The sequence below is a fragment of the Lethenteron reissneri genome, chromosome 16 (assembly GCF_015708825.2).
Source record: "Lethenteron reissneri isolate LAM-NWPU_2019-01 chromosome 16, ASM1570882v1, whole genome shotgun sequence".
Taxonomy (NCBI): domain Eukaryota; kingdom Metazoa; phylum Chordata; class Hyperoartia; order Petromyzontiformes; family Petromyzontidae; genus Lethenteron; species Lethenteron reissneri.
This window is the reverse complement of record NC_083794.1, coordinates 11,235,146-11,258,247: the sequence shown is the minus strand read 5'-3', so window position 1 is coordinate 11,258,247 and position 23,102 is coordinate 11,235,146. Positions and strand designations below refer to the sequence as shown.

Below are 23,102 nucleotides of genomic sequence, written 5' to 3'. Positions count from 1 at the left end.
GTAGAATGGAAATAATAAAATAATTATTCTGTTTTATGTATTTTATTTCCGTAATTATTTTATGATGTTTTATTTTAATTATTTTATTATTTCCATTCTACGTGACTTTACCGAAAGAACCAAGAAGACTATCATGGATGTTCGAGTTCAACTTCGAGGTGGAGTGGTGGTTGGGCAGGGGGTAGTGGGGAAGGGCACTTACTGCTGCTGGAGCGTGCACAGCTCGTGGGGGGGTCTGGAGGGCGGTACGGGGGGGGCTTGCGGATCGACAGCCGATACCGCCTGGCCCGTGCCGAGATGTGCGTCTTGCGGAACTCGCTGTGGTTGCTCGGAACTTTTTGGAAGATCTGCGAGAGCGCAAACAACAGGACATTGCCGCGCCGCGCCTTAGAGGGGGAAGAATAACAACACTACGGGCAGAAAGTGAGTGAGTAATGCCTTTCTAACCGCACGGTGCATTCATTTGTCATCCACACTGGAATTATTTTCTTTACAAAAGTTTGGCAGAAGAAGCACGCTCTTAGCTTAGGAACCACTTGCTCCCGGTAAACGGACAAGGACGAATGTTTTTTGTTTAAAATGTCTGTTTGCTGCGTTAGAGTGTGAATATTTTTTCAAACCTAGAAATATAACAAAGATGTTGAATCGGTTTTTTTTTTCCTTACAAGGAAGCCTCTTTTTTTGTTTGTTCAAAATGAATTCAAAAAAATCTTTGAATCGAAGAACAAATTAAACCCAGAGATTTTCTAAAGGATTGGCTCTTCATAAAAGCACGTCGAATCGCTTCTCGTGAAAGGAGGTACGGCAGCTCCCCGCACATTGGCAAAGGTCTACAACGTTGTCTGTCTCCGTGCAAGAGAGATTTCAACCAAGGCTTCCAACACGAACAGAAAATAATTCTGATCAGCACGTGGGGGGTGTGGGAGCTTTACCTCCTGAACTGAATCTGTCGCTGTTAATTTGTTGCCGTTGCCTGTAATCCGCCAAATCGAAGGGTTAAAATGCCGAGCGATGTAGTAGTCTTCTCCTGGGGCCGTGGGCCTCAGTCCGAGAACTTGGCTAGGCCTCGGCAAGGTAAGGTGAAAGTTAAAAGGTAAAAACAACGAGCCTACCTTTACCCTACCGGGTAATTCTTCTGAGCTACCTTTACCCTACCCTTTACCTTACCCCTTTGGCCTCGGAGGATCCAGCCTTGGCCAGCATCAACCCCCTACATCAGTGTTCTTCATTGCAAGGCCCCCACGGGCTACTGGCGCCCCCCCCCCCCCCCCTTGTGGCCTTCGTGCGCCCCCCTGACGTTCGACCCCCCCCCCCCTGACGATGCACAAATGTGAAAACCCCCCCCCCCCCCCCAATAATACAGGTTTTTTTTTGGGTTAGATCACGTAAATATAAATGTGTCGTTAAACCCGCCACAGCCGACTAGTAAGGGGTTTGTCACGTAAACAGAACGTGCCAATTCGTCACGAGTACAGCGCACCGGTGCGTTGGAGAGCAAAGCCACGACATTTACAATCCGAGTACGACGTTTCGCCAGAAATTACAACTAGCTTCGTCAGGCGGATTTAACGACACATTTATATTTCACGATCTAACCAGGTATGACATTGGTCGCGAAAGCCTAAGTGTTAGATACCCCCCCCCCCCAATCATCATTGTGCTGCCAAAGCCCAATGGTTTCAAATGTGTGCCGCCCCCACCTCCGAAAATGAGTGAAGAACACTGCCGTAGGGGGTCCGGCCTCGACTGGCCTTGACACTGGCCTCCAACCTAAACGACTTTGTCCTCGGCTTGCCCTTGTGGCTCTCACCCGTGACTTCAGCCTTCTCGACGAGCAATATTAACTAATTTAAAGCCCTCCTCCTTCTTCTTCTTTCATATGGCATTGTGAAAAGCAACAGTTTATATGTTTTCTATTTAAAGCCCTTTATCACGGGGAGGTCCAGGACCCGTTGCAGTTGTCACTTTCCACTGATGCTGAACTATGTTTAGGGTAAAACGACGGTTGTGGGGGGGGGGAGCGCACGTGGAACCGCCTGCGCACCTTGTCGTAGTTTTCCACGAGGATCTCGATGACGATGTTCTGGAACTTGATGTCGATGAGGGCGGCCACGGTCTCCACCTCGGGCCTCATCACCGTCGGGCCGAAGCACACAGCCAGGTTGGCCACGGTCATGAGGTTCTCCTTGCTGTGGCTCGCGACGCTGCGCGCGGCGACACGCGGGAGAGATGCGTCACGCGCGACGCCCGGGGCCCAGACAACGCGGTGGGACGATGGCGCACGACCCAGCGCCGGGCGCGATGCCCACCCCGGACCAAGTCTCAAGGTCGCACTCGTCGCCGCCTTACAAAGATCCCCCGCGGAGGCATTCGTTCGCTCGCCTCCGCGTCCACTCGATTCGCCCACTCTCAACAATAACGGCGCTCCTCTGGACAATGGGCTTGTTGTGGGTCATCAGGATTTTCTTTCTTCCAGAACACCCCTCAATTCATTCTACTCCAATCTGATCGCAAAATGCTGGAAACACAAAATCCTTCACCCCTGGCGATGAACTCGCTGTTCCAGCATCCAAGGCTCTCTGTGGAGGCCCCCCTGTCAAACCTACGCTGAGTGGGAGGTCGCTCACTCTCTTCTGCTGCCCCCACAGTCTGCAACTCCCTTAACCCTTTCGAATTCCGATGACGTACGTCATCAGTTTTTCTTCTGATTCCACCTCCCTGTATAAAATAACGTCATCAGTACCGAGCCTCCCACAAGGCCATGCGTGAAGGCGTGTGGCAAAGTTTGACACCGGCTATCTTAGAGTGTGGTCGTGTCACTACAGTTCTTTGCGGCGAGTAAAAGGTCTTTAAAAACAGCGGCGCTATGCCTCTAAATAAAATTTACGCTAACCGCTTGCGTGTTCCGAGATTCGACGTCTGCAACTTGCAGACGTCTCGAAATAGCAAAGGGTTAAATAAAAATGTTTACGAATTGGCAAGATGATTCGGGCAGTGGCCCTTCTCCATAGCACACAGAGAAGCCACAGAGATCGAGTGGATAATACTAATTATAACAAGGGCTGGAGACTGAACCTAACACCATCAACGAATAGTTTGCATCAACAACGACCGGTCGGTCGATTGGTTCTCACGACCCAGGCCCCAGGAGCGCGTGACGCTTTGTGCGTACCGATCGGCAAGCGAGCGAGAGAGCAAACCCTTCCCCGATACTCCGCAGCAGCTCACGTGCACGCGGTGGCTGGGGAGGCGTTATGGACGTTTTTATAATTTTATTTTTAACACAAAATTGTTCCTTTTATAACAAGTCGCCCGCTGTGAAATATTTGCGGCATGGTAACTTTTATTGGTTTAATAAAGGAATGCTCGCGTGACTAACATCCGCTTTGCCAAAGCCACGCACGCCAGCGTGGTGAAGTATGGTCAATAAACCACCATGACCCACACAGTGTGGCAAAGGTCTGTACATAATAAACTAATAATACTTTTTTATAATAAGGGATAATTGCGTGCCAGGGGCGATGTGCGTTCGCAAGGCATTTCACAGCGGCATCCCGAGGGAAAAACCTGCACACAGAGGGAATGTTTTCAAATGTTATCACTGTTGCACTGGTGGTGTAGCAATGGCACAGCAGCTACGAACCCAGTGACCCGAGTTCGATCTCCAGCAATGGGCAACACCATTGACGAGATACCTCAATGGTAACGAGCCTCTCCTCAATTGAGCCAGCAGACAATTTATCTTTTACTCGACTACGAGCCACCGGTCCCCTCCACACTGTACGTATGTGTGTACGTTGAACTGCTCCCGCGCCGTACGTAGCCAACCGTGCTAATGAAACGCGCCGCGTCGCCAAGCCAAATGGCGGCAAGCACCGGCCTGCATCGACCAGCGGCCGAGGGCGGCGCGAGTCGGCGAGGAGCGTGGGGAGAGCGCGGGGAGAGCGCGGGGAGAGTTACTTGGAGATGTGGGCGATGATGATGTTGAGCATTTGGCGGTGCGACTCTGGGAGGTCGTACACAAGGCCATGCACGCACTCGATGCGGTCCTCCTCGTTGTCCATTTCTGCGCGCGCGGTCGGACACGGTCGTGGCAAGTTAGCAAAGTCGTCTTTTTTTATTGTTGTTGAAATTATGTGTTTTTTTTTTGTCCCCCAGTTTCATCCCGGTTGTGCAATCGGGGTCACGTCGCGAAATGGAGACTCCAATTCAGATCACGAGCAGAGCAAATGCAACCCTTTCGTAGAAGAAAAATGGCCCACGGAAGCGGATATCACAGAACTACCTTTCAGATCCCTTCAAAGTGACTGCTGGTCCACGCGGTAGAGGGCAGCACTCTCCCCCACCCACCCTGTTACAGAGAGTCATGTCCATCACGTGACAGCCAAACCGAATATGTTTTTTATCCTCGAAGCTGGAATATAGGCAAATTAAGTCCGAACCCATAGTTAATGTAATGGCATTGTATTGTGCAGCCATCAGCAAATGGGTTGAGAATCAACTCAATGCAACTTGAGAACCCGGTTTTATCAGAGGCGGCTGAAACCTGAAATCAAACGGAGGATCTCAACGGCGGCAGCTCAGCTCTGAGCCATCCGGCGACCACCCCCTTGCAATGATGCACACACCATTTTTTTTGCAATACAAAGCGTCGCGCGGAAGCCATTGTCGGTGACGATTGTTAGCGGCGATTGCCTTGAAATTGCCCTATTGTGTGACGCAGGCACGGCGGAGTGAAGAGTCAGCAATGCCGCTCGGACTCGGACGACACAATATAGGGCACTCCGCCGCCAATGCCATCTGTTCCTGTCGTCCGCGAAGGAGACTCAACGCTCGCAGGCCCGAGGGAACTGGCAGTTCAAATAAACAAATAAATAAATATTGACTGGGCAAAGGTGCAGGCCTGAAAATGCTTCCTCACGAAACTGCTGGTGGAAGGGCCTCAACTCGAGGAGGCTCAAGAACGCCCCTTTGCAGTTTTTTGGGGCTCAATCTTCCACGCCTGCCAAACGGCGGCTCGGTCGAGGAGGGAGCACCCACACTTTACTCCACCGCACGCGACCTGCCCATCGACAAACTGCCCTGGAAGCCATTTGGTGCTGCGGCTGGGCTGACACGAGGTGAGGTTTCAGAAACCCTGCGCCACCGTTTCAATCGCCACAGCGGGAGATCAAATTGAAACCTGTGACCTCTGGATCGCAAGTCCAGCTCGCCGGCCGTTAACACCGCGGCAGCGTCGCCTGCGCTTAAAATCGCCACCGTAAATGAGCTTGTGTTTTTTTTTCCTTTCATCATAGTAACCGGTTGGGATTTTTTTTCCTTAAAGCTGTAATCCTAACGTGATCGATATCGAGAGATGGGCACGGATAATGGCATCGATTGTACAATTACGCAGCAGCTACATTGAGCAGGACAGAGAATCAATTAAAAAGCAGGTTTTTTGTTTTTACTCACTCGGAAAAGCTTCGATGGAAACTAGAATATCTCCACTCGTGGCCATTGAGCAACTCTCCCAAAGATGCCTTCTCAGTACCACACAGGGTGAAGGAGGAATGGTGCTCTCAAGTCCGTACGCAGTGGCGAGATGTTAACTACCTCGCCTGGTACACAGGAGGTCATGGGTTAGATCCTGATCCTGATGCCTGCTTTGTATTTGGGGTTTGCACGTTCTCTCCGTGCGTATTTGGCTGCTATAAATTCCCACATGGTGATAAGCCACACTTCGTTGGGCTATCATTCGTAATAGCCAGGTCGCTTCTGAAAAATAACTATATAGCTCAGTGGGCCTTACCTGGTAAAATATTTTAGTTTAGTACAGATCGGTCAGCAATTTACTTGCTGCACTGCCTCTTCTAAATCACCTTGTACTTTCCCGATCATGTGAGCTTTACGGAAGCTACGCGAGGTTGAGCTCGGCTAGGATCTTGGATGGGCGAATGCCTGGGATTGCCACGTGCTGTCGGCTGGCTGATGGCAGGTGCAGCAGTTGTTTACTTGAATCCATCTGTGTCGAGATATTTAAATGCCACCCCCTCCCCGAGAACCCCTAACCCAAACGGTGGCACTGGCCAAACCTTCGCAATGCACGAGCTTCCTGACAACGAGTCATGAGACTCCACGAGACTTTCCTGCGTAAATAAAGAGTAATTGTTGCTGCTGTTGCAGGCACGTGTCAGGGTCGTGATTGGACATTGCCTTTGTCATTTCAAACCGCTAATTCAAGAATCAACTTCCTCTTTCTATCCTTGAGCCAATATAAGAGTAGCACCTCCAATGGCTGCAGGGGTAAAATAAGATACCATCTTGTGGGAAGGTCAAGGGTGGTTGTCCTATGGATGGACTTGCCCCAGCCATAGGAATGATGAATTCCACCAGTGGCTCAGGACTGTAGACGGGAGATGCGCACCAAAGCCTCAATAGTCATTTGAGCAGGAAACCACTCTGACTTTGTTTAAATTGCTTCCACACGTATGTGAATCAATGCATCGTATCACGGCATTCGTGCTCATTGCGAGATCAAAGGCACGAGTGTGAGAACACCTGGCGTACAAATTTAGGATTCCTACGGAATGTTTATCATCGCACCGTCGCATAACTCTGCGACTCTAATTATGTTCTCATGAGCCAAGAGAGGAGTCTGCGATTTCATTTTTTGCGGCAGTGTCCGAGGCACGCAGCCGATGCACACAGGGCCGGGGGGGGGCAGAGAGGAATAAAACAGCGGTGTAAAAACAAGAATTTGCCATTACCTTGGGTCTAACTCGGATAATTGCAGCGATTAGCTTGCGCTGCCAGAGAGCGTGCCCGCATTTGGGGGGGGGGGGGAGGCGGGCGTTGCAAGCAGTCTATTTGGCACACAAGGCCCAGCGCTAGACAGGATTTGGCACAAGCGGTGATCCGGCACGAGATAGCATCGTCTTAATAACAGAACGGTGCCCCCGTTTCAACCGGTGCCTTGCAGGTGACGACCACACTTAAGAGATGGGTTAAAGGGTGGGTTTTATCTCCAATGGCAGCCCGGCGCCAATGGTGGAAATTCCACGTTCCCAAGGCAGGGCCAGGATATGCTTAGGGGCACTGCTGACATCCAACTAAAGTTGGTGCTTGATTTATTGACCCAGGCGAGATGATGGATTTGAATTTGCATTCTACCAATCGTGCCGAACGCTCATTCAAGTGTGACAACCAGCTCTACCCGTCTGGAATCTCCAGACAAACGACAACAACCACCCGCGACTCTGTTGCGAGATGTAGCGTGTTGTTAAGAGTGTCATCGTCATGTTTTAATCCCAATTAACATCGCTTCTCTAGCTCCGTTTTTCCATTAGAGGCCAATCACGAGCGCCGGCACAAACGCAGTGAAACATCGGGGCGACAATTCTATGCGATGTTAAAAAAGTTCGGCGACGGTGCGAGGTTGCAGCAAGTGAAGTTGTGGGCAACACGAGGCAACAAACTCCTTTTTAAATCCTTTATATTAAGTTCACTTGCTTGCTTGCTTAGGACCGTGCAAATCTTTCGGTCGTTTTTTAACCCACTTCCCGTGATCCAATCGAGCTGACATTTTCCACACAGACTCGTTGTGCGTGACAATTAATTTTCGTGAAAATTTGTTTCCAAAATTTTACACTTTTTAGGACAAAAATATTATATTTAATTACCAATTGCTTAATGCTGCCATGCAATCATCTGACCCATAGGTGGCAGCCATCTCAAGCCAGAGGACGAGAGGGCTCTAGCCGCCACGCATATAAAGGATTTATAGTGAAAAACTTTGTTTTTACGGGTTAATTTTTCATCGTGTCACTGCAATTTCCCCCCCCCCCCGACTTTAATCATTAAGCAAGCGCTTAGGCATTTCTAATTTTAAGAGATAACGCAGATGTTTCCATCAACGTTTCTTTTTTTGGTACCTTACTCTCTTAAATGTTTTCTCTTCTACTTTCAAAAACATCTGATAAAAATCCATTTCTCGTGACTCACTGGCAGCCGTGATGAAACGCTGATGCAGCCTGAAGGTCATGAGTGGTTCGGGGAGATTCCTGCGGCAGAAAAGGTGAAATACGGACAATGAGTTTTTAAGATCGAGGCATCGAACGGGCTCGGCGAACAACAAGGGAAGTGGGGGGGGAGATGTAGGAAAGAGGGGGGGGGGACGTGGGGAGGGGGGCTTGGGGGATGGTGCAGTACAAAATAAAATGGGAAAATATTTTCAGAAACCTGAGAAAGGCCTTCACAGTGCCACTCAATATCTTCACATCCCAGAGGTCATCGTTCTCCAGGTCAAGGTCATCCAGCGAGTGGCACTCTAACGGTGGGGGAGGAGGTGGGGAAGGAACAGCAACACAATGAAACCATCAATTACCTGCCACAAATCGGGCGACAGTCTGTCAAGATACCACATCTCCCATCTCCTGCTGCAAAAGGAAACCTGGATAACCGCGCACGGCTTATTTGTCATCATTGTTTCATAATTTATCTGCCTTGTTTTTTACTTTCTATTCGGATCAGGTCAAAAGGTACGCCCGGTTGGATAGGCGGCACACGCTCGTTTTCACGCGTTGCACAAAAAACCTGGAAAGCCGAATTTCATTCCCGGCCACGGCTATAACATCGGTGGCGCGTGATATGCAATCTGGTTCTGGACCACCCCAACTGTCCGACCAGCATGGTAAAGTAGGTAAATCATGGGCCCACAACGCCCATGACCAACACAGAATGTGAGGGGGGGGAAATGCCTTCATCCAGCAGCGGACAAAGGGCAGCCACACACCGTCCTTGCCACCAGGTTAAACGTTAAAACGAGGATTTGGACAACAACAACAAGGCACATTGGAAATTTTTATTATAATTTTTCTCTCTCTCCAGCTTTCAGAAAGCTCGCTCACGATGGAGAGGCCGAGGAATGAGAGCCAAGTTGCGGGGGGATGCCTCTCCTCCCGCTGCCAACAGACATTTCGCAGCCCCCCCCCCCTTCACGTGCACCCGTAATTTGGAATAAAACAATAACTTTAATAAAGTACAATAATAAAAAAAGGTTTTTTTACACTATGAGACCTCCTTTACCAGTGGCAAAATATGCAGGACAGTGAATATTATTATCATTATCAGAGTTGTTTCTTTTTGTTTGCATTTTGACTGCTTGTGTTGTGGTTATTGCAAACATGATGCCTTGTATAAAGGTGTCAGTTTTGCCCCAGGTAAAAGGGTAAAAACCTACTACTACAACAAAAAAAGTCTCGCCGTGTCGTGCGTTTCGACGTCGTTTACAAGTTATCCCAGCATACCCGCTGTATACGTGATCGTCCTAATGGCTTTGCTGTAAATTACGTGGTGGGCCTCCCACCACCCCCCCCCTGGACCCCCCCCCCCCCCTGGGCCCACCACCTTGTGATGAATGGCAGCTGTTGCTGTACAGTGTTCCCTCGTTATTCGTGAGGGATACGTTCCAGAGATGCTCGCGAATAGCAAATTTCACGTATAATGATATTGGCCGATGAAAACCTTCTTTAATGATTTCATCTCATCACTTCATCTCTCATCACTTTCCTTCTCTCCCTCCCCCTCTGTGGGTCGTGCAGAGTTGCAGATGCGATTCGCGGGTAGCCCAAATCGCGCATGGTCAGAAATCGGTGACTCGCGCGACGGGGGCAACGCCGTTACCGTTGAGCAGGCTTAGCAGCTTCTGAACCCTCGTGGTGGGCGCGACGATGCGGTAGAGGCCCTGCTCCTCAAGCCCTGCGCACCACACGCACGCACGGTCAGCGCCACCACCGATTACGACGCGCGACAACAGCTGCAACGGTCGCTCGTAACGGTCTCTTCAACCCAGTGCAAAGGTCGCAAACGGGTTTTGATTCCTTACCCGTACCCGGCCGCACCAGGGTCGCAAACGGGTACCCGTACCCGGCCGGGTACGGGTAGCCGGGTATCGGGTAGGGTACGGGTATCGGGTACCCGGTTGCGACCTCTGACCCAGTGGCGGAACTATATTAGTAAAAGGTTTTGCTTGCTGGCCGGATGGTGGAATGGGAGCACCGGATGGACGATCACATCCAAAGTATGTGCGGGCCGTCAGTGAACAAAGGAAATAAAAATGGTCTTCTTCTTCTTTCTTTCGTACGGCTGATGTAAATGCAGAGAAACAACTACTACAATTTCACATTCAGGTGGTCAAGCTCAGATAACCGTGTCAGGAGCCAGTGCCGGATTAAGCGAGTGCAGGGCCTGTAGCATATGTTACCAAGGGGCCCTAAATAAAATAAAAAAACACGTAAATATTAAAACACTAAATGTTTAATTGCATAGTAAAGTCATTGTGTTTTAGCATTTGCTACACAGCCAGATAATACGACAAATCGATAACCTGAGACACCCAGTCGTTCATAAAGTTGAAGGCAGTATAGTACTATAGTAATAGAGCAAGTGCAGAATCACTGAACCGGAATTGATAGCCTGAAAGTGCAGGGCCCGTAGCTACATATGTAGCTACTACATACGTAGCTAGGTGTGTGAAAGTTCGGGGCGCGTAGCTACGTATGTAGCTACTACACACGTAGCTACTTGTGTGAAAGTGCGGGGCCCGTAGCTACATGTGTAGCTACTACACACGTAGCTACTTGTGTGAAAGTGTGGAGCGCGTAGCTACTTATGTAGCTACTACACACGTAGCTACTTGTGTGAAAGTGCGTGGCCTGTAGCTACGTGTGTAGCTACTACACACGTAGCTACTTGTGTGAAAGTGCGGAGCGCGTAGCTACATATGTAGCTACTACACACGTAGCTACTTGTGTGAAAGTGCGGGGCCCGTAGCTACATGTGTAGCTACTACACACGTAGCTACTTGTGTGAAAGTGCGGGGCCCGTAGCTACATGTGTAGCTACTACACACGTAGCTACTTGTGTGAAAGTGTGGAGCGCGTAGCTACTTATGTAGCTACTACACACGTAGCTACTTGTGTGAAAGTGCGTGGCCTGTAGCTACGTGTGTAGCTACTAGACACGTAGCTACTTTTGTGAAAGTGCGGGGCGCGTAGCTACATGTGTAGCTACTACATACGTAGCTACTTGTGTGAAAGTGCGTGGCCTGTAGCTACATGTGTAGCTACTACACACGTAGCTACTTGTGTGAAAGTGCGGAGCGCGTAGCTACATATGTAGCTACTACATACGTAGCTACATGTGTAGCTACTTTGGCTCCAAGGATAATCCGGCACTGTCAGGAGCAGCGGGCCCAAGTACCAGGATGACATTGGGAAGAAAACACAAAACATGTTCCATCCGCTGAGCCCTCAACAGAAAGTAATGCATTTCATGAAAAATCCCACGCAGACACTTCCCAATAATTGCCCTTGCGCAGTATATTTGTGTGTGTGTGCGGGTGGTGCGACTTCAAGTCGCTGGGGGTGTGTGTTCTTTTTAAATCCTTTATATTAAGTTCGCTTGCTTGCTTACGACCGTGCAAATCTTTCGGTCGTTTTTTAACCCACTTCCCGTGATCCAATCGAGCTGACATTTTCCACACAGACTCGTTGTGCATGGCAATTAATGTTCGTGAAAATTTTTTTCCAAAATTTTACTACTTTTTAGGACAAAAATATTATATTTAATTACCAATTGCTTAATGGTGCAATGCAATCATCTGACCCATAGGTGGCAGCCATCTCAAGCCAGAGGAAGAGAGGACTCTAGCCGCCATGCATATAAAGGATTTATAGTGAAAACTTAGTTTTTACGGGTTAATTTTTTTCATCCTCGGCGTCAATTCTCACGTTCGTGCGATTCGTTATCTATTTGTCCGCTCGGCAGACATTTTCAGCAGCACAAAAGAGAACGTTAATAAAAAAAAACCTGCGCCAGGGTTCAGCTGAACAGAAGATGAAGAAAAAATTAAAACTTTTGACTTCCTCCAACAAGGGAAAAATACAAAAGGAGTTATACATTTTCGCTTGAAAAGAAACACAAAACCTTTTCAACCTTTTTCGACCTTGGCCAAAAGCTCACTCCTATCCACGCACTACCACCACCACTGCCACCGCTAACGTCGACCTACAGACGCTCTTGCCTCCCGTATCTTCGCTAACTCATGGCAGAGGTCGCAACCGGGTACCCGATACCCGTACCCTACCCGATACCCGTACCCTACCCGATACCCGGCTACTCGGGTAGGGTACGGGTACGGAACGGGTACCCGTACCCGGCCGGGTACGGGTAGGATACGGGTACGGCCGGGTACGGGTACCCGTTTGCGACCCTGGTGCGGCCGGGTACGGGTACGGGTAAGGAATCAAAACCCGTTTGCGACCTCTGACTCATGGCCAAATCGAAAGAATCAGGACGGACAGATGGAGAGGTACTCGGCCGCCACCTGCTCGACATGGATTAGCCTCCACCCTCTACACACGTGGGGGGAGGGGGGGGCAAGCAGATAAAGGAATGCAGCAACTGTGACTCGGGGCATTGAGTTGTTATACAGGAGAGTGGCCCAGAAGTCAGGACACATAGGGTTATAATTATAGATTTGAAGCTTTCGTGACTGCAAGGATTCATATTCTTAGGTTTTTTCGGTAAAGTCACGTAGGTAAAAAAATAAATAAAAGTAAAATAAAAATCACGACGTTTCGGAAGCTTGTGTTGCCTCCGAAACGTCGTGATTTTTATTTAATTTTATTTATTTATTTATTTTTACCTACGTGACTTTACCGAAAAAACCTAAGAATAGGGTTATAATTATTTGAACAAATCGCATCGGGTTTATTTAGTTTATTTTAACATACGTTCAAACTTACCTCCTTTAACATTAACGCACGATGCATGCATTTTCTTTTAGAGTTAATTTAGGACTATTTTTGTCATGTAATCTCTGAACATTCATCAATGATGTTTTGTTGTCTCCATTCATTCACAGGGTTCTTGGTCGAGTTTTGTAAATGACGCATTTCAGGTGACTCTAACAGGAAGAAGAAGAAACGTAGATATTAATAGCTCAAATGGTCACGATTTTTTTTTAAAGCCAGTGTAAAAATGTATTGAATAAACCCTGTGTCCTAGCTTACCGAGTGTCCCATGGTCTGTTCTCGGTGATGATGCAGCATGAACTTAATTTAGTGCCATGAAGGTTTGGTTGGCTACGTACGGTGCGAAAGAAGTTCAACAAACATACAAGCATTGTTGGCTCATACAGAGATTGGAATCTGTTACGGATAAGTTTGGGAAACAATTTTTTTTGGGGGGGCGGAGATTTTGGATTCTCAAGGATAATTTTTGATGATTTATGTCACGTCTTCGTGCTGACAAAAGTCAAGTCTAGCGGTGCCTCGTGACGATGTTTGGCGGAAACAGCATGGACATTATGCGATACAAGTAACGTTACTTGATGTCATGCTTTTGGATATCAAAAACAAACAAAACTAATCTGGGAAAGAAAATATCTGGATCATCAAAAAAATCATATCTAGTCAAGTAAATTTTATTTTTGCTTAAAACAAGTGACGCCTTTCTGTGACAAATCTGCCACTCAAAGCGCCATCACATTAATGCTCATAAACATCGATTTTTTTCCTTTCAGATTTTAATTCCTGAAACTATCCGAGCCGTGTGTGCGGGATGGAAGCCACCGCGCCGCGGAGGGATCTCTGCGTCACACACGCACTCACCGTCGGCCTCGATGAGCTGAATGCACTTGCGTATGAACTGGAAGCCCATGTCGTTGAGGGTGGCTAAACACCAACACAGACGACACCAAACAAAATGAGGAAAAACCTTGAAAACCGTGCCACCGACAAAACCACACGGGCAGGGCCGCCACCAAATTACTGGGGGGGGGGGGGGGACATTTTTCCTGTGAGAGACCGACTGTCATGCCATCTCTTAAAGAACAAAAACTTACATTAGTCAGAAGCACCGCCTTAGAATGCAAAGTGTACAACAGGAGATGAAGAGATGGCAGCAGACACTCTCATTATATGTAATTTTTGCAAGTTTCATTTGAGCTTTTTCACCGATACAAGGTTACTGAAGTGGATGCATTTACGTGAATATTTGTTTCCCCAAATTGTGGTCTCAATTGTGCTCTCGACGTCACGTCGCGAGGCGAAGCCTCCTCTCGGATCTCTCCGCACCGCAATTGAACCATTCGCGGCACAAAACGGCCCACGGAACCGGATATAGCAGAGCTTCCTCTGAAATCCCTTCCAGTGGCCCGTGACCCACACACAGTGGGGTGGGGTTCTTCCCACTCGCTCTGTGTGAGAGTGACAGTCGTATCATTAGCACGGTTGGCTACGTACGGTGCGAAGCAAGTTCAACGTACATACATTCCGGTTAATCCAATACTTGTAATTCTAAAGAGCTGGAATTTAGCCAAAATTAAGTGCAGGACAATAATTGAATGTGACAGAGTTTTTCTTTGCAGCCATCGGTGACTGTGTTGATCTTCGTCAACTCGCTACACTTGAGGACCCCGTTTAACGACAGGCAGCTGGCACCTCGTCGATGCCAGCGCAGCGCTCCGATCTCTAAACCACAGGGGCCACCTCGTAAATGGATGCTTTATATCGAATGTGCGGTCTTTGGTCGAAATATACTGGGACACAAAATTGTAAGGTTCAACAATAGTGGACGGTGGCTTTAAGAGGGCCCCATACAGAATTCTGCCCGAGGCCTCCAGAACACCCACCAACGTTGGCCCTGCACGCAGTGTGCGGTACATAATCCAAGTTCTAGGAATCAAATCACCATCATTTTGTTCAGTTGTACTTCAAAAGGGGCTGTGTGTACCTGTGGCTTTTTTTTATATATAATTTTTTTTAAAGCCCATCAAAAGCGGCGAATTTGTGAATAGGGATTGTTCAGTGAAAAACCCTCAGTAATGATTCCCATCAGCTGCGCTGTGCGCCATTCACTCCTGCCACAGTTATTTTCATCCGAGTATACTTTTAGAGAGTATTATTATCTTTTTCACCATCTTGCGCTGCTCCAAGCAAATAAATACGTACGTTAATTTATCCAATTGGCTTGGGCCAAGCAATGCGAAATAATTTGCAGGCTGCCAAATAATCGTTTAGCATCATTTGCGGAGAATGTTATAAAAAAAATGTTTAAAACACATTCCTCCCACGTAGAAAAGTGATACTTGACGTAAACATCAGGCAGTTCCCCAGCATTGGATAAAGCGAATCTGTTGATGAGACGCTGAATCTCGAAGGCGGCCCAGCATTTAATTGCTTGTATTGAATCGGCACAGGCTGATAAGATGCACTTGCAGGAAGGTGTCGTGGTCGATAGGTTGAGTAACTAGTTTTTGTTATCTAAGCGGAAACACAAATGAATGTGGTAGGTAAGGAGGCATTGCTAATTTTATCAACATGCAATACTCGGATGAGCGAACTGATCGTTGCGATCAACAGATGTGCGGTTTGCATGGAGGGCGACTTACTCTCTTCGGGAATGTTGTGTGTGGCCCGTTCGTAAATCTGAAAGACAATGCCCAACTCCGGTCAACACCGGCAATGCCACGCAGAGGGCACCAGATGCACCGGCACACACTTCAGCCAACAGTCAGGAACTCGGCAAACACTCGCACAATGGGACGCACAAAGAAACGCCGGCACAACGCCAACGCGATGCGACTGGGGTGGTGGTGGGCGGGTGGCCAGAGCCGCGTTGTGCCCCGCTGCCTTTGTCTTCCCGCTGCTGACGTCGATCGCACCACCGCGTCGTTCTGGCGGGGTTGGGTTGACCCAGTGGAGGGTCCAAGCCGGTTAAAGGTGCAGCCCTGCAATGCCTCCCTCGTGCCACTGCTGGTGGAAGGGCCTCCACTAGAAGGAAAATCTGGAGAGTCTGGAGAGCACCCCCCCCCCCCCCCGATAGTAGGATATATTTTGGCCTACTACTGCTGCTGGGTCGACAAAGGCGGGGAGGTGGATTTAATAGACTGGACCATTTTCATGGGACCTCCTTTGCCAGTACCAAAATATACTAATAGGGTTTTTCCCCTTTTTCTGGCAACAAGATGTAGCTGCTCACCCCGAGCTCTCATTACTCTGATAGTGCGTTGTCTTTGAACTGTGCACCTTTTGGCGTCATCTGATCGAACACCATATGAGACTAGGCTCTAAAGAAAGCCGTCTCTGGTGTGGACCAATCAGTTTCAAGGACAATGCATAAATTATCAGAGTATTGTTTTTTGTTTGCATTTGACTGCAAGTATTGTGGTCAATGTAAGCATGATTCCTTGCAAAAGGTGTCAGTTTCGTTGCCAGAAAAAAGGGGAAAAACCCTATTAGTAAACTGGACCATTATATCCCCTGCCACGCCGGGAGATCGAATCAAACCAGCGATCCCTCTGCCAACCATTGCGCGCACACACACAGACTCACGCACGCACACGCACGCACACGTGGGCGTGGCATTCGTACATCGCACCCGGCCGGGAGTTGGTATGAATTGCAAGCGGTGCTACGCACCGTGGCGGGGAAGGGGGAACCGCAGGCGGGCCCGGGACCGCCGCACGGCGTGAGAACCCACGGCGGGGCAACTTGCTCAAATTCACGCCCCAGGGCACACCAATCGCGGCACGCAGGGGGACCGTGTTGGTTGTAAAGAATAGGAATTACGTTTCTTGAGCGCTCACCGTGGGTGAGAGCGACGACTGAACCCAACAAAAAAACCATAGCGACTATCGAACAATGACGAAGATCCCACGTGGAGCTTAAATAGGCTGTCAAACGAGCAGCACCTGTGAAGGCCAGCAAGGCACACGGCTGGGGTGCGTGGCCAGAACCACATCCTTTGTCCCCCTCCAGCGCTGATGTCAACATACCGCCGCACCAGGTACTCGTTTTTAAGGCTAAGCCGACCTAAGGGAGTCCCAGTAAGAGTTCAGATATTCGTCACCGACGTTGGCTGTGACGCGGGACTCAAACTTGGTTCGACGGGTTCATCGCGCGGTGTGCTCATCGCGACGACGTCACAGCGACGCCCCCTATCACACACGCACGCGCACGCACCCGGGTTCATATGCGCCCTCGATTTTTCAATGACTCTGCTGTCACCACAGTCTGTCTGGAGAGCTCTCTGCAGTGGAGGCCCTTGCACCAGCAGTGGCCTGAGAAAGGAATTGCAGGGCTGCGCCTTTACCTTTCTCAATCATACCCCGATGGATTATCACACTTGCAGATCAGCGACGGCTTTGAGGAGGCTTTCATCCAGCAGTGGACTGATCATGGCTAACGACGACGGCGATGTCGCACGGAGTTCAGATTTACGAGCACCCATCAGCTGTTCATTGACTCCGCCTCCACGGCTGTCTTGTTTTTCATCATCCCCTCCCCCCAACGCGCACACACACACACAACGCGCGCACACACACACAACACGGACACACACACACAACACGGACACACACACACACGGACACACAGAACATGCACGCGCACACAACATGCACGCGCGCACGGTGACACGGCCGCAGAGAGAGAGAGAGGAGACAGCGCTTTGCTCTTTGAGCCTCACGGCACGGAGCTCACAGCTGGGGACTTAAGATCCACAAGAGCGGAGGAGGTCACTCGCTTGGGAGGTCAAACCGGGCAACGGGGCAAGGGCGGCACCCCGGGGGATGCCACTGGCAACGTCGCAGGAAGTTACCCGGCTGGGGCGTCATGGCACTGCCCCCTGGGTGAACCGCACTCGCCGCTGTCCGAGGAGGTCGGCCTTCGTAAGATCTCTCCCCCCCATCGTAAGTTGACCCGCGCTGTAGGCAGAGATCGATTTGCCCATCGGCTCGCGCGCAGTGCGGCGGACCCAGGCCCACCTGCGGTTCCCTTCCCGGCCACGGTGCGTAACACCGATTGTAATTAATTACCAGCTCCTGGCCGGGTGCGATGTATTAATGCCGCGCGCGTGCGTGCGCGTGCGTGTGTGTGCGTACGTGTGTGCGTACGTGTGTGCGCGTGCGTGCGCGGGCAATGATCAGCAACGCTAAACATGAGATCCAGAGGGATCGCCGTTTCGATACAATCTCCCAGCGCGGGAGTAGCAACAATGGACGAGTTTGTTGAATCCACCTCCCCGCCTTTGTCCACCCAGCAGGGTCAGGGTAGTGTGGCGATCGCGTGGACACTCACTTAGCGATCTACCCAACTCGGCACACCTAAGGGCACCCATGAAAGTTGAGGATTCTTAGAACACATTGCCACGTGGTGCAGCAGCAGCAGCGGCAGCACTGGTGTGGTCAGAACGCATCGACGCGCTAAGAGTCCGGGGGTTTAAACATGGGTATGGTCAAGGCTGCTCCTAGCGGGGCATTAAGTTAATTATTTACAATTAATAAAAAAAGTGAATCAAAATATCACGACGTTTTAAGTCAAAATGTAATTATTTTAGTTGCAGGCGTGTAAATAGCAATGCAAGGACACGACTCAACAGCGCAACACTGCCGTCTGGTGGTGATCCTTAGATGCTGTATAGATAAATCGCAGACAAGGCTGGATGAACGGGTGGGAAGTGGGAGCTTTTGTTCGGCCACGTTTCATCGCACCGCTCCGTCTGTGTGCGTTGGTAAAGGTCCTGTTGTAGGGGGAGGGGGGGTGGGGTTCGGGGGGGAGGTGGATATCACTTGCCACTGATGTTAGCCATGACCGGGAATTGAACTCGGGTAATGAGGTTCAGAGAGCAGTGCCAAGCGCTCCCAGTATGATAATTCACCACCCACAGCGGTTGGACGAATTGTCACGATTCGGAGTAGCGAGATCGATTTTCTTTTGTCCGGTCCTGTCTGTATTATTTCTTCCGTCCGCTCCATGAGCCGAGATGGAACATTGCTAGATATCTTTCAGATCATTTGCATCAATAGTAAACGATCACTGCTGAAGTGTATGAGCCTATGCATGCACCACGAACGTAAGAATAAAATGTAATCAGTGGATCACTGCATGCCTAACAAAGGAGCTGGAACAAACGGAGAAGCAATGCAAAAAATTACGCGGACAAACAAATCCAACAGATAAATCGATTCTCTTTGATTCTTTCGGTAAAATCACGTAGGTGAAAAAATAAAAAATAAGAAACCAAATAAAAAATTGAAATAACTAAATAAAATCACGACAAAATTACTGTAGTGGGCAATTTTGTTTCTTGCTGTGGTTGTCCCACCTGATGACGGAAGCTTGTGTTGCTTCCGAAACGTCGTGATTTAATTAAGTTATTTCTATTTTTTATTTTTATTCTTATATATTTTTATTTTTATTTTTTCACTTACGTGACTTTACCAAAAAAAAACAAAGAGTATGGATCCTTGCAGTCACGAAAGCTTCAAATCTAGAAAGACAAATCGATTCTCCAATTTAGGGCATCGAGTGCGATGGTTTTGGCACATCACAAATGACGCAACGGAGAATGAATCAGACGGGACTGCCTGAGATTGATACTGGTGGATGTTCACTCGCTCGGCCGACAAACCCGTCTCACAAACGACCATGTATGCGACTCAACAAGCTGGTGTGGTCCTCTGGCCCACCGTTTGTACGGACCCACAGAATGAGGCCAGAAACACGCCTGGAAAATGCCACACGTGGTCATCTGGGACAGCGCCTGGCTGCAGCAGCAGCAGCGCACGGCTGACCTAGGTACCGAGCTGCCGAGTAACATTAGACGCTGCGCCTGGATAGGTTGCTTTGCAGGTCACGATGACCTGCACCACCAGTCTGTTTGCTCACAACCGCTGCTGGTGTAAGAGGGCCTCCACTAGAGGGAGCTCCAGCTAAATAATCCCCCCGAGACTCCTAAAGGGTTCACGGCCACTTTTACCCTGCCATGTGCAACCTGGCGATCGACTAACTGGTATACAGGAGGTCGTGGGTTCGATCCCAACCCTGACGCCCGCTGTATATTTGGAGTTTGCGTGTCTCTCTGCCCGTGGTCGCGTGGATGTTTCTTTGGGACCTCTGCTTTTCCCCCTCCACATTTAGAATCAACATCACACGTTTAGAGCATTTGGCTGCTATAAATTTCCACACGATAAGCCACATCGTGGAGGAGGAGGGTGGAGGGAGCGAACACTTCTAGATTTGAAGCTTTCGTGACTGCAAGGATTCATACTCTCAGTTCTTTTGGTAAAGTCACGTAGGTAAAAAAATGAAATTAAAATTAATAAAAATAAAATAATAAAATCACGACGTTTCGGAGGCAACACAAGTCTCCGTCATCTGGCTGTGACGGTCCCACCTGATGACGGAGACTTGTGTTGCCTCCGAAACGTCGTGATTTTATTATTTTATTTTTATAAATTTTAATTTCATTTTTTTACCTACGTAGTGACTTTACCGAAAGAACTGAGAGTAGGAGCGATCACTGCCACCGCAGTTTTGCCCTCACCGGTTCCCTCCCGTCCATGGCCTCCATCCATTGCTTGCGGCTGTCTTCCGAGAGCGCCTGCAACGTCAGCACCCCGGCCCTGCGCAAGGTCGGGCGAGAGAGGCCGGCGGGGGGTGGTTACGACTCGGCGGCACGGGCGGGAGGGCCAAGAACGGTGCGATACGAACGCGGCACAACGCCCTCCGTGACAAAGCTTCATATTCTATAGGGGACCGTCATGAACGTCCATGCCCACCCCCCCCCCACCACACATACATCCCCCAATCATAGGCAGCTGCTTGCGGTGGCTGGCAAGGCATTCAAGTTCAAGAGGTCATCTATGTATGTTGAACTTCTTTCGCACCGTGCGTAGCCAACCGTGCTAATCAGAGGTGTGGGGGGAAGGACAACGAACAAAACACAAAAGTAGTTTTAAAGAAAATCGTTTTTAATCGAGATTTAAAAGTGCATAGCTCCAGTGGCCTTTTGATATCGGAAGGAAGAGCGTTCCAGACGGCCGCACGAGCGCAACGGAAAACGCGCGATGTGGACCGTCTTTATTCGACAGCTAGAGACAAGCCCCTGCCGCAAGGATGCCGGAGTTCGCGTGACGGCTTATGCTCTGTGACGAGATCACCAAGATTTTGTGGTTCATTCGCGGCAAGCACTTTGTGTGTAATCAGTGCGACATTATAATGTATTCGTTCGGCAACCGGGTAAATAAGCCAAGATACAAAAATTGTATCATTCTAAACTGAAGTGTTGTGTTTTTTGTATTTACTCTCTTGCCACAATCGGGGCATTTTCTAACGTCTCATCATCTTCAGCCTTCATCTATCCACTGCTAGATGAAGACCTACCTCCCTCCAAAGCCATCGCCATCTATCGCGGTTGTGCGATGCCACGATCCGTCTAGCTGCCCCCGCACACGAGCCGATCCAGTTGCTAAAATCTATGCCGGGCAATGACCTCTGCATAAAAAAAACTGACCTTCGTGTCATTTCACCTTTCGACAAAACCCAAACGGCACCCTGCCCCCGTGCAACAATACCTGTCGCCGAGGTCAACGTCGAAGCAGAAGCGGCGATCGATGGCGTCTGTGCGCTTGCGAACGCACGACCTCACGGTGAACTCCTCCTCCTCCGCCTGGCACAAACACGGCAGGCACGCACGCACGCACAGCAAAGACGGGAGAGGGAGGCGTCTCCACGCGGTTGACTACAACACGAGCACCAAACCTCGACCCAGCCGCGTGTCGCCTCACCAACTCAGGGCCCTCTCGCCCATCGAGCCAGACTCGGACGACTGTAGCAACGGTGAGGTAAGGTAAAAGGCGCAGGCCCGATGCCTGCTCGCCACTACTGCTGACGGAAGAACCTCCGCTTGAAAGAGCTCTACAGAGAGGCCCAACTGGAGGGTTGTTCGAGGCTCACTCTTTCGTGCATACAACACACCTAGGGAGAGGTGGGAGTGCCCACACTTTAGCCCACCCGCAAGGGACGCGCCAATCTCGGCTAGCTGTGGTGGACCCGATTCACGCTGCTGGGCGAACAGAGGCAGCGTGGGGTGGAGGAGGGGGGGGTGTGTGTTAGAGAAACTCGCACTGTTGTTTCAACTGCTACGCCGGGAGATCGAATCAAATCCAGTTAAATTTCAGTCATGTTTGACCCGCAATCGCACAATGTGAGCATTCAAACCGTACGGGGGCAGCGTCTGATGCGATTGGTCACATGACGATCAATTGCATACTTTGTCAGTCCACTGCCTGATGAAGGCCTAGGATGTGTTGCTCATGGCACTTGTTTGGCCATGCTTCAACAGGCGGTTCAGCGTGGGTTGGTTAAGGTTGGTAAACTTATCATTTAAATGAAATTACGTTATCGATAAAGAAATAAATGTTGATAACAATAGTCAACTTAACGAGCCAACTTGAAAGCTAAGCAGTGCTGAGCCAGCTTCAGGATATGCTTCTTGGCAGAAGAAACTTCCTGTTCCACATTCGCTCAAGGGAATTCGAAGCAAATCATTGGTAGATTTGGTATTCGTTTCAGACACAGCCTGCAGGCGTTTCGCTAGTCAGGGGGTGACGATTGCTACGCGTTTTCCCAATGGAATAATTATCAGCAAAATGCTTCAGTTTTGCCAAAATTTGGACCACGATGCCGGTAGACATGGCCTACTCTGCTTTGAACGTCTAAGGGATGTGTAATGTTCACTGTGCACCTCCGATTAGCACAGTTGGCTATGTATGGTGGGAAAAAAGTATGTTAATACATACGTAAAGCAGATGCTGCGTATTTACAGGTTCGATTCATCCGCAGTATTAACCAGGGCGGCTGGTGGGCTACAACCGGGAACACGTTTACCGCAGCGCGACCTGGGCTCGTACCGGCTTTCCCGATGTCTTGAGCTCGGAGGGGCCCCGGATAAACTGCCGGTTTGATTTCTTGTACTTGGAGTAGCTCTTCACCCACGTGGTCCCGAAGGGTCCTGTGCGACATGACAAAAACACAGAGACAAGAACACAAACAGAGATACAGCGGGCAGTGGTCAGCAGATCTATTAACCATCTATTAACTAAGCTATTTTAATTTTCGATTTAAAGCTTTCGTGACTGCAGGGATTCATCTTCTTGGTTCTTTCTGTAAAGTCACGTAGAAGGGAAGTAATAAAATAATAAAAATAAAACATAATAAAATAATTCTCACGACGTTTCGGCCACAACGCAAGCAGCCGTCCTCAGGTGAAGA

General features: G+C 49.4%; 1 protein-coding gene across 5 annotated transcripts in view; it reads right to left on the bottom strand.

The window, feature by feature from the left end:
* Positions 1-23,102, bottom strand: part of ARHGAP10 (Rho GTPase activating protein 10) — a 100,978-nt gene that overhangs the window by 34,947 nt on the left and 42,929 nt on the right. For all 5 annotated transcript variants that reach the window (XM_061552376.1, XM_061552378.1, XM_061552379.1 and 2 more), the window contains 11 exons: positions 22,742-22,842; positions 21,404-21,498; positions 20,374-20,452; positions 15,437-15,473; positions 13,656-13,718; positions 9,664-9,738; positions 8,221-8,308; positions 7,984-8,042; positions 3,961-4,066; positions 2,045-2,204; positions 203-347 (listed from right to left, as the gene is read on the bottom strand). In XM_061552376.1, the coding sequence (XP_061408360.1) occupies positions 203-347; positions 2,045-2,204; positions 3,961-4,066; positions 7,984-8,042; positions 8,221-8,308; positions 9,664-9,738; positions 13,656-13,718; positions 15,437-15,473; positions 20,374-20,452; positions 21,404-21,498; positions 22,742-22,842 (1,008 nt within the window). The remainder of the gene's footprint in view (positions 1-202; positions 348-2,044; positions 2,205-3,960; positions 4,067-7,983; positions 8,043-8,220; positions 8,309-9,663; positions 9,739-13,655; positions 13,719-15,436; positions 15,474-20,373; positions 20,453-21,403; positions 21,499-22,741; positions 22,843-23,102) is intronic.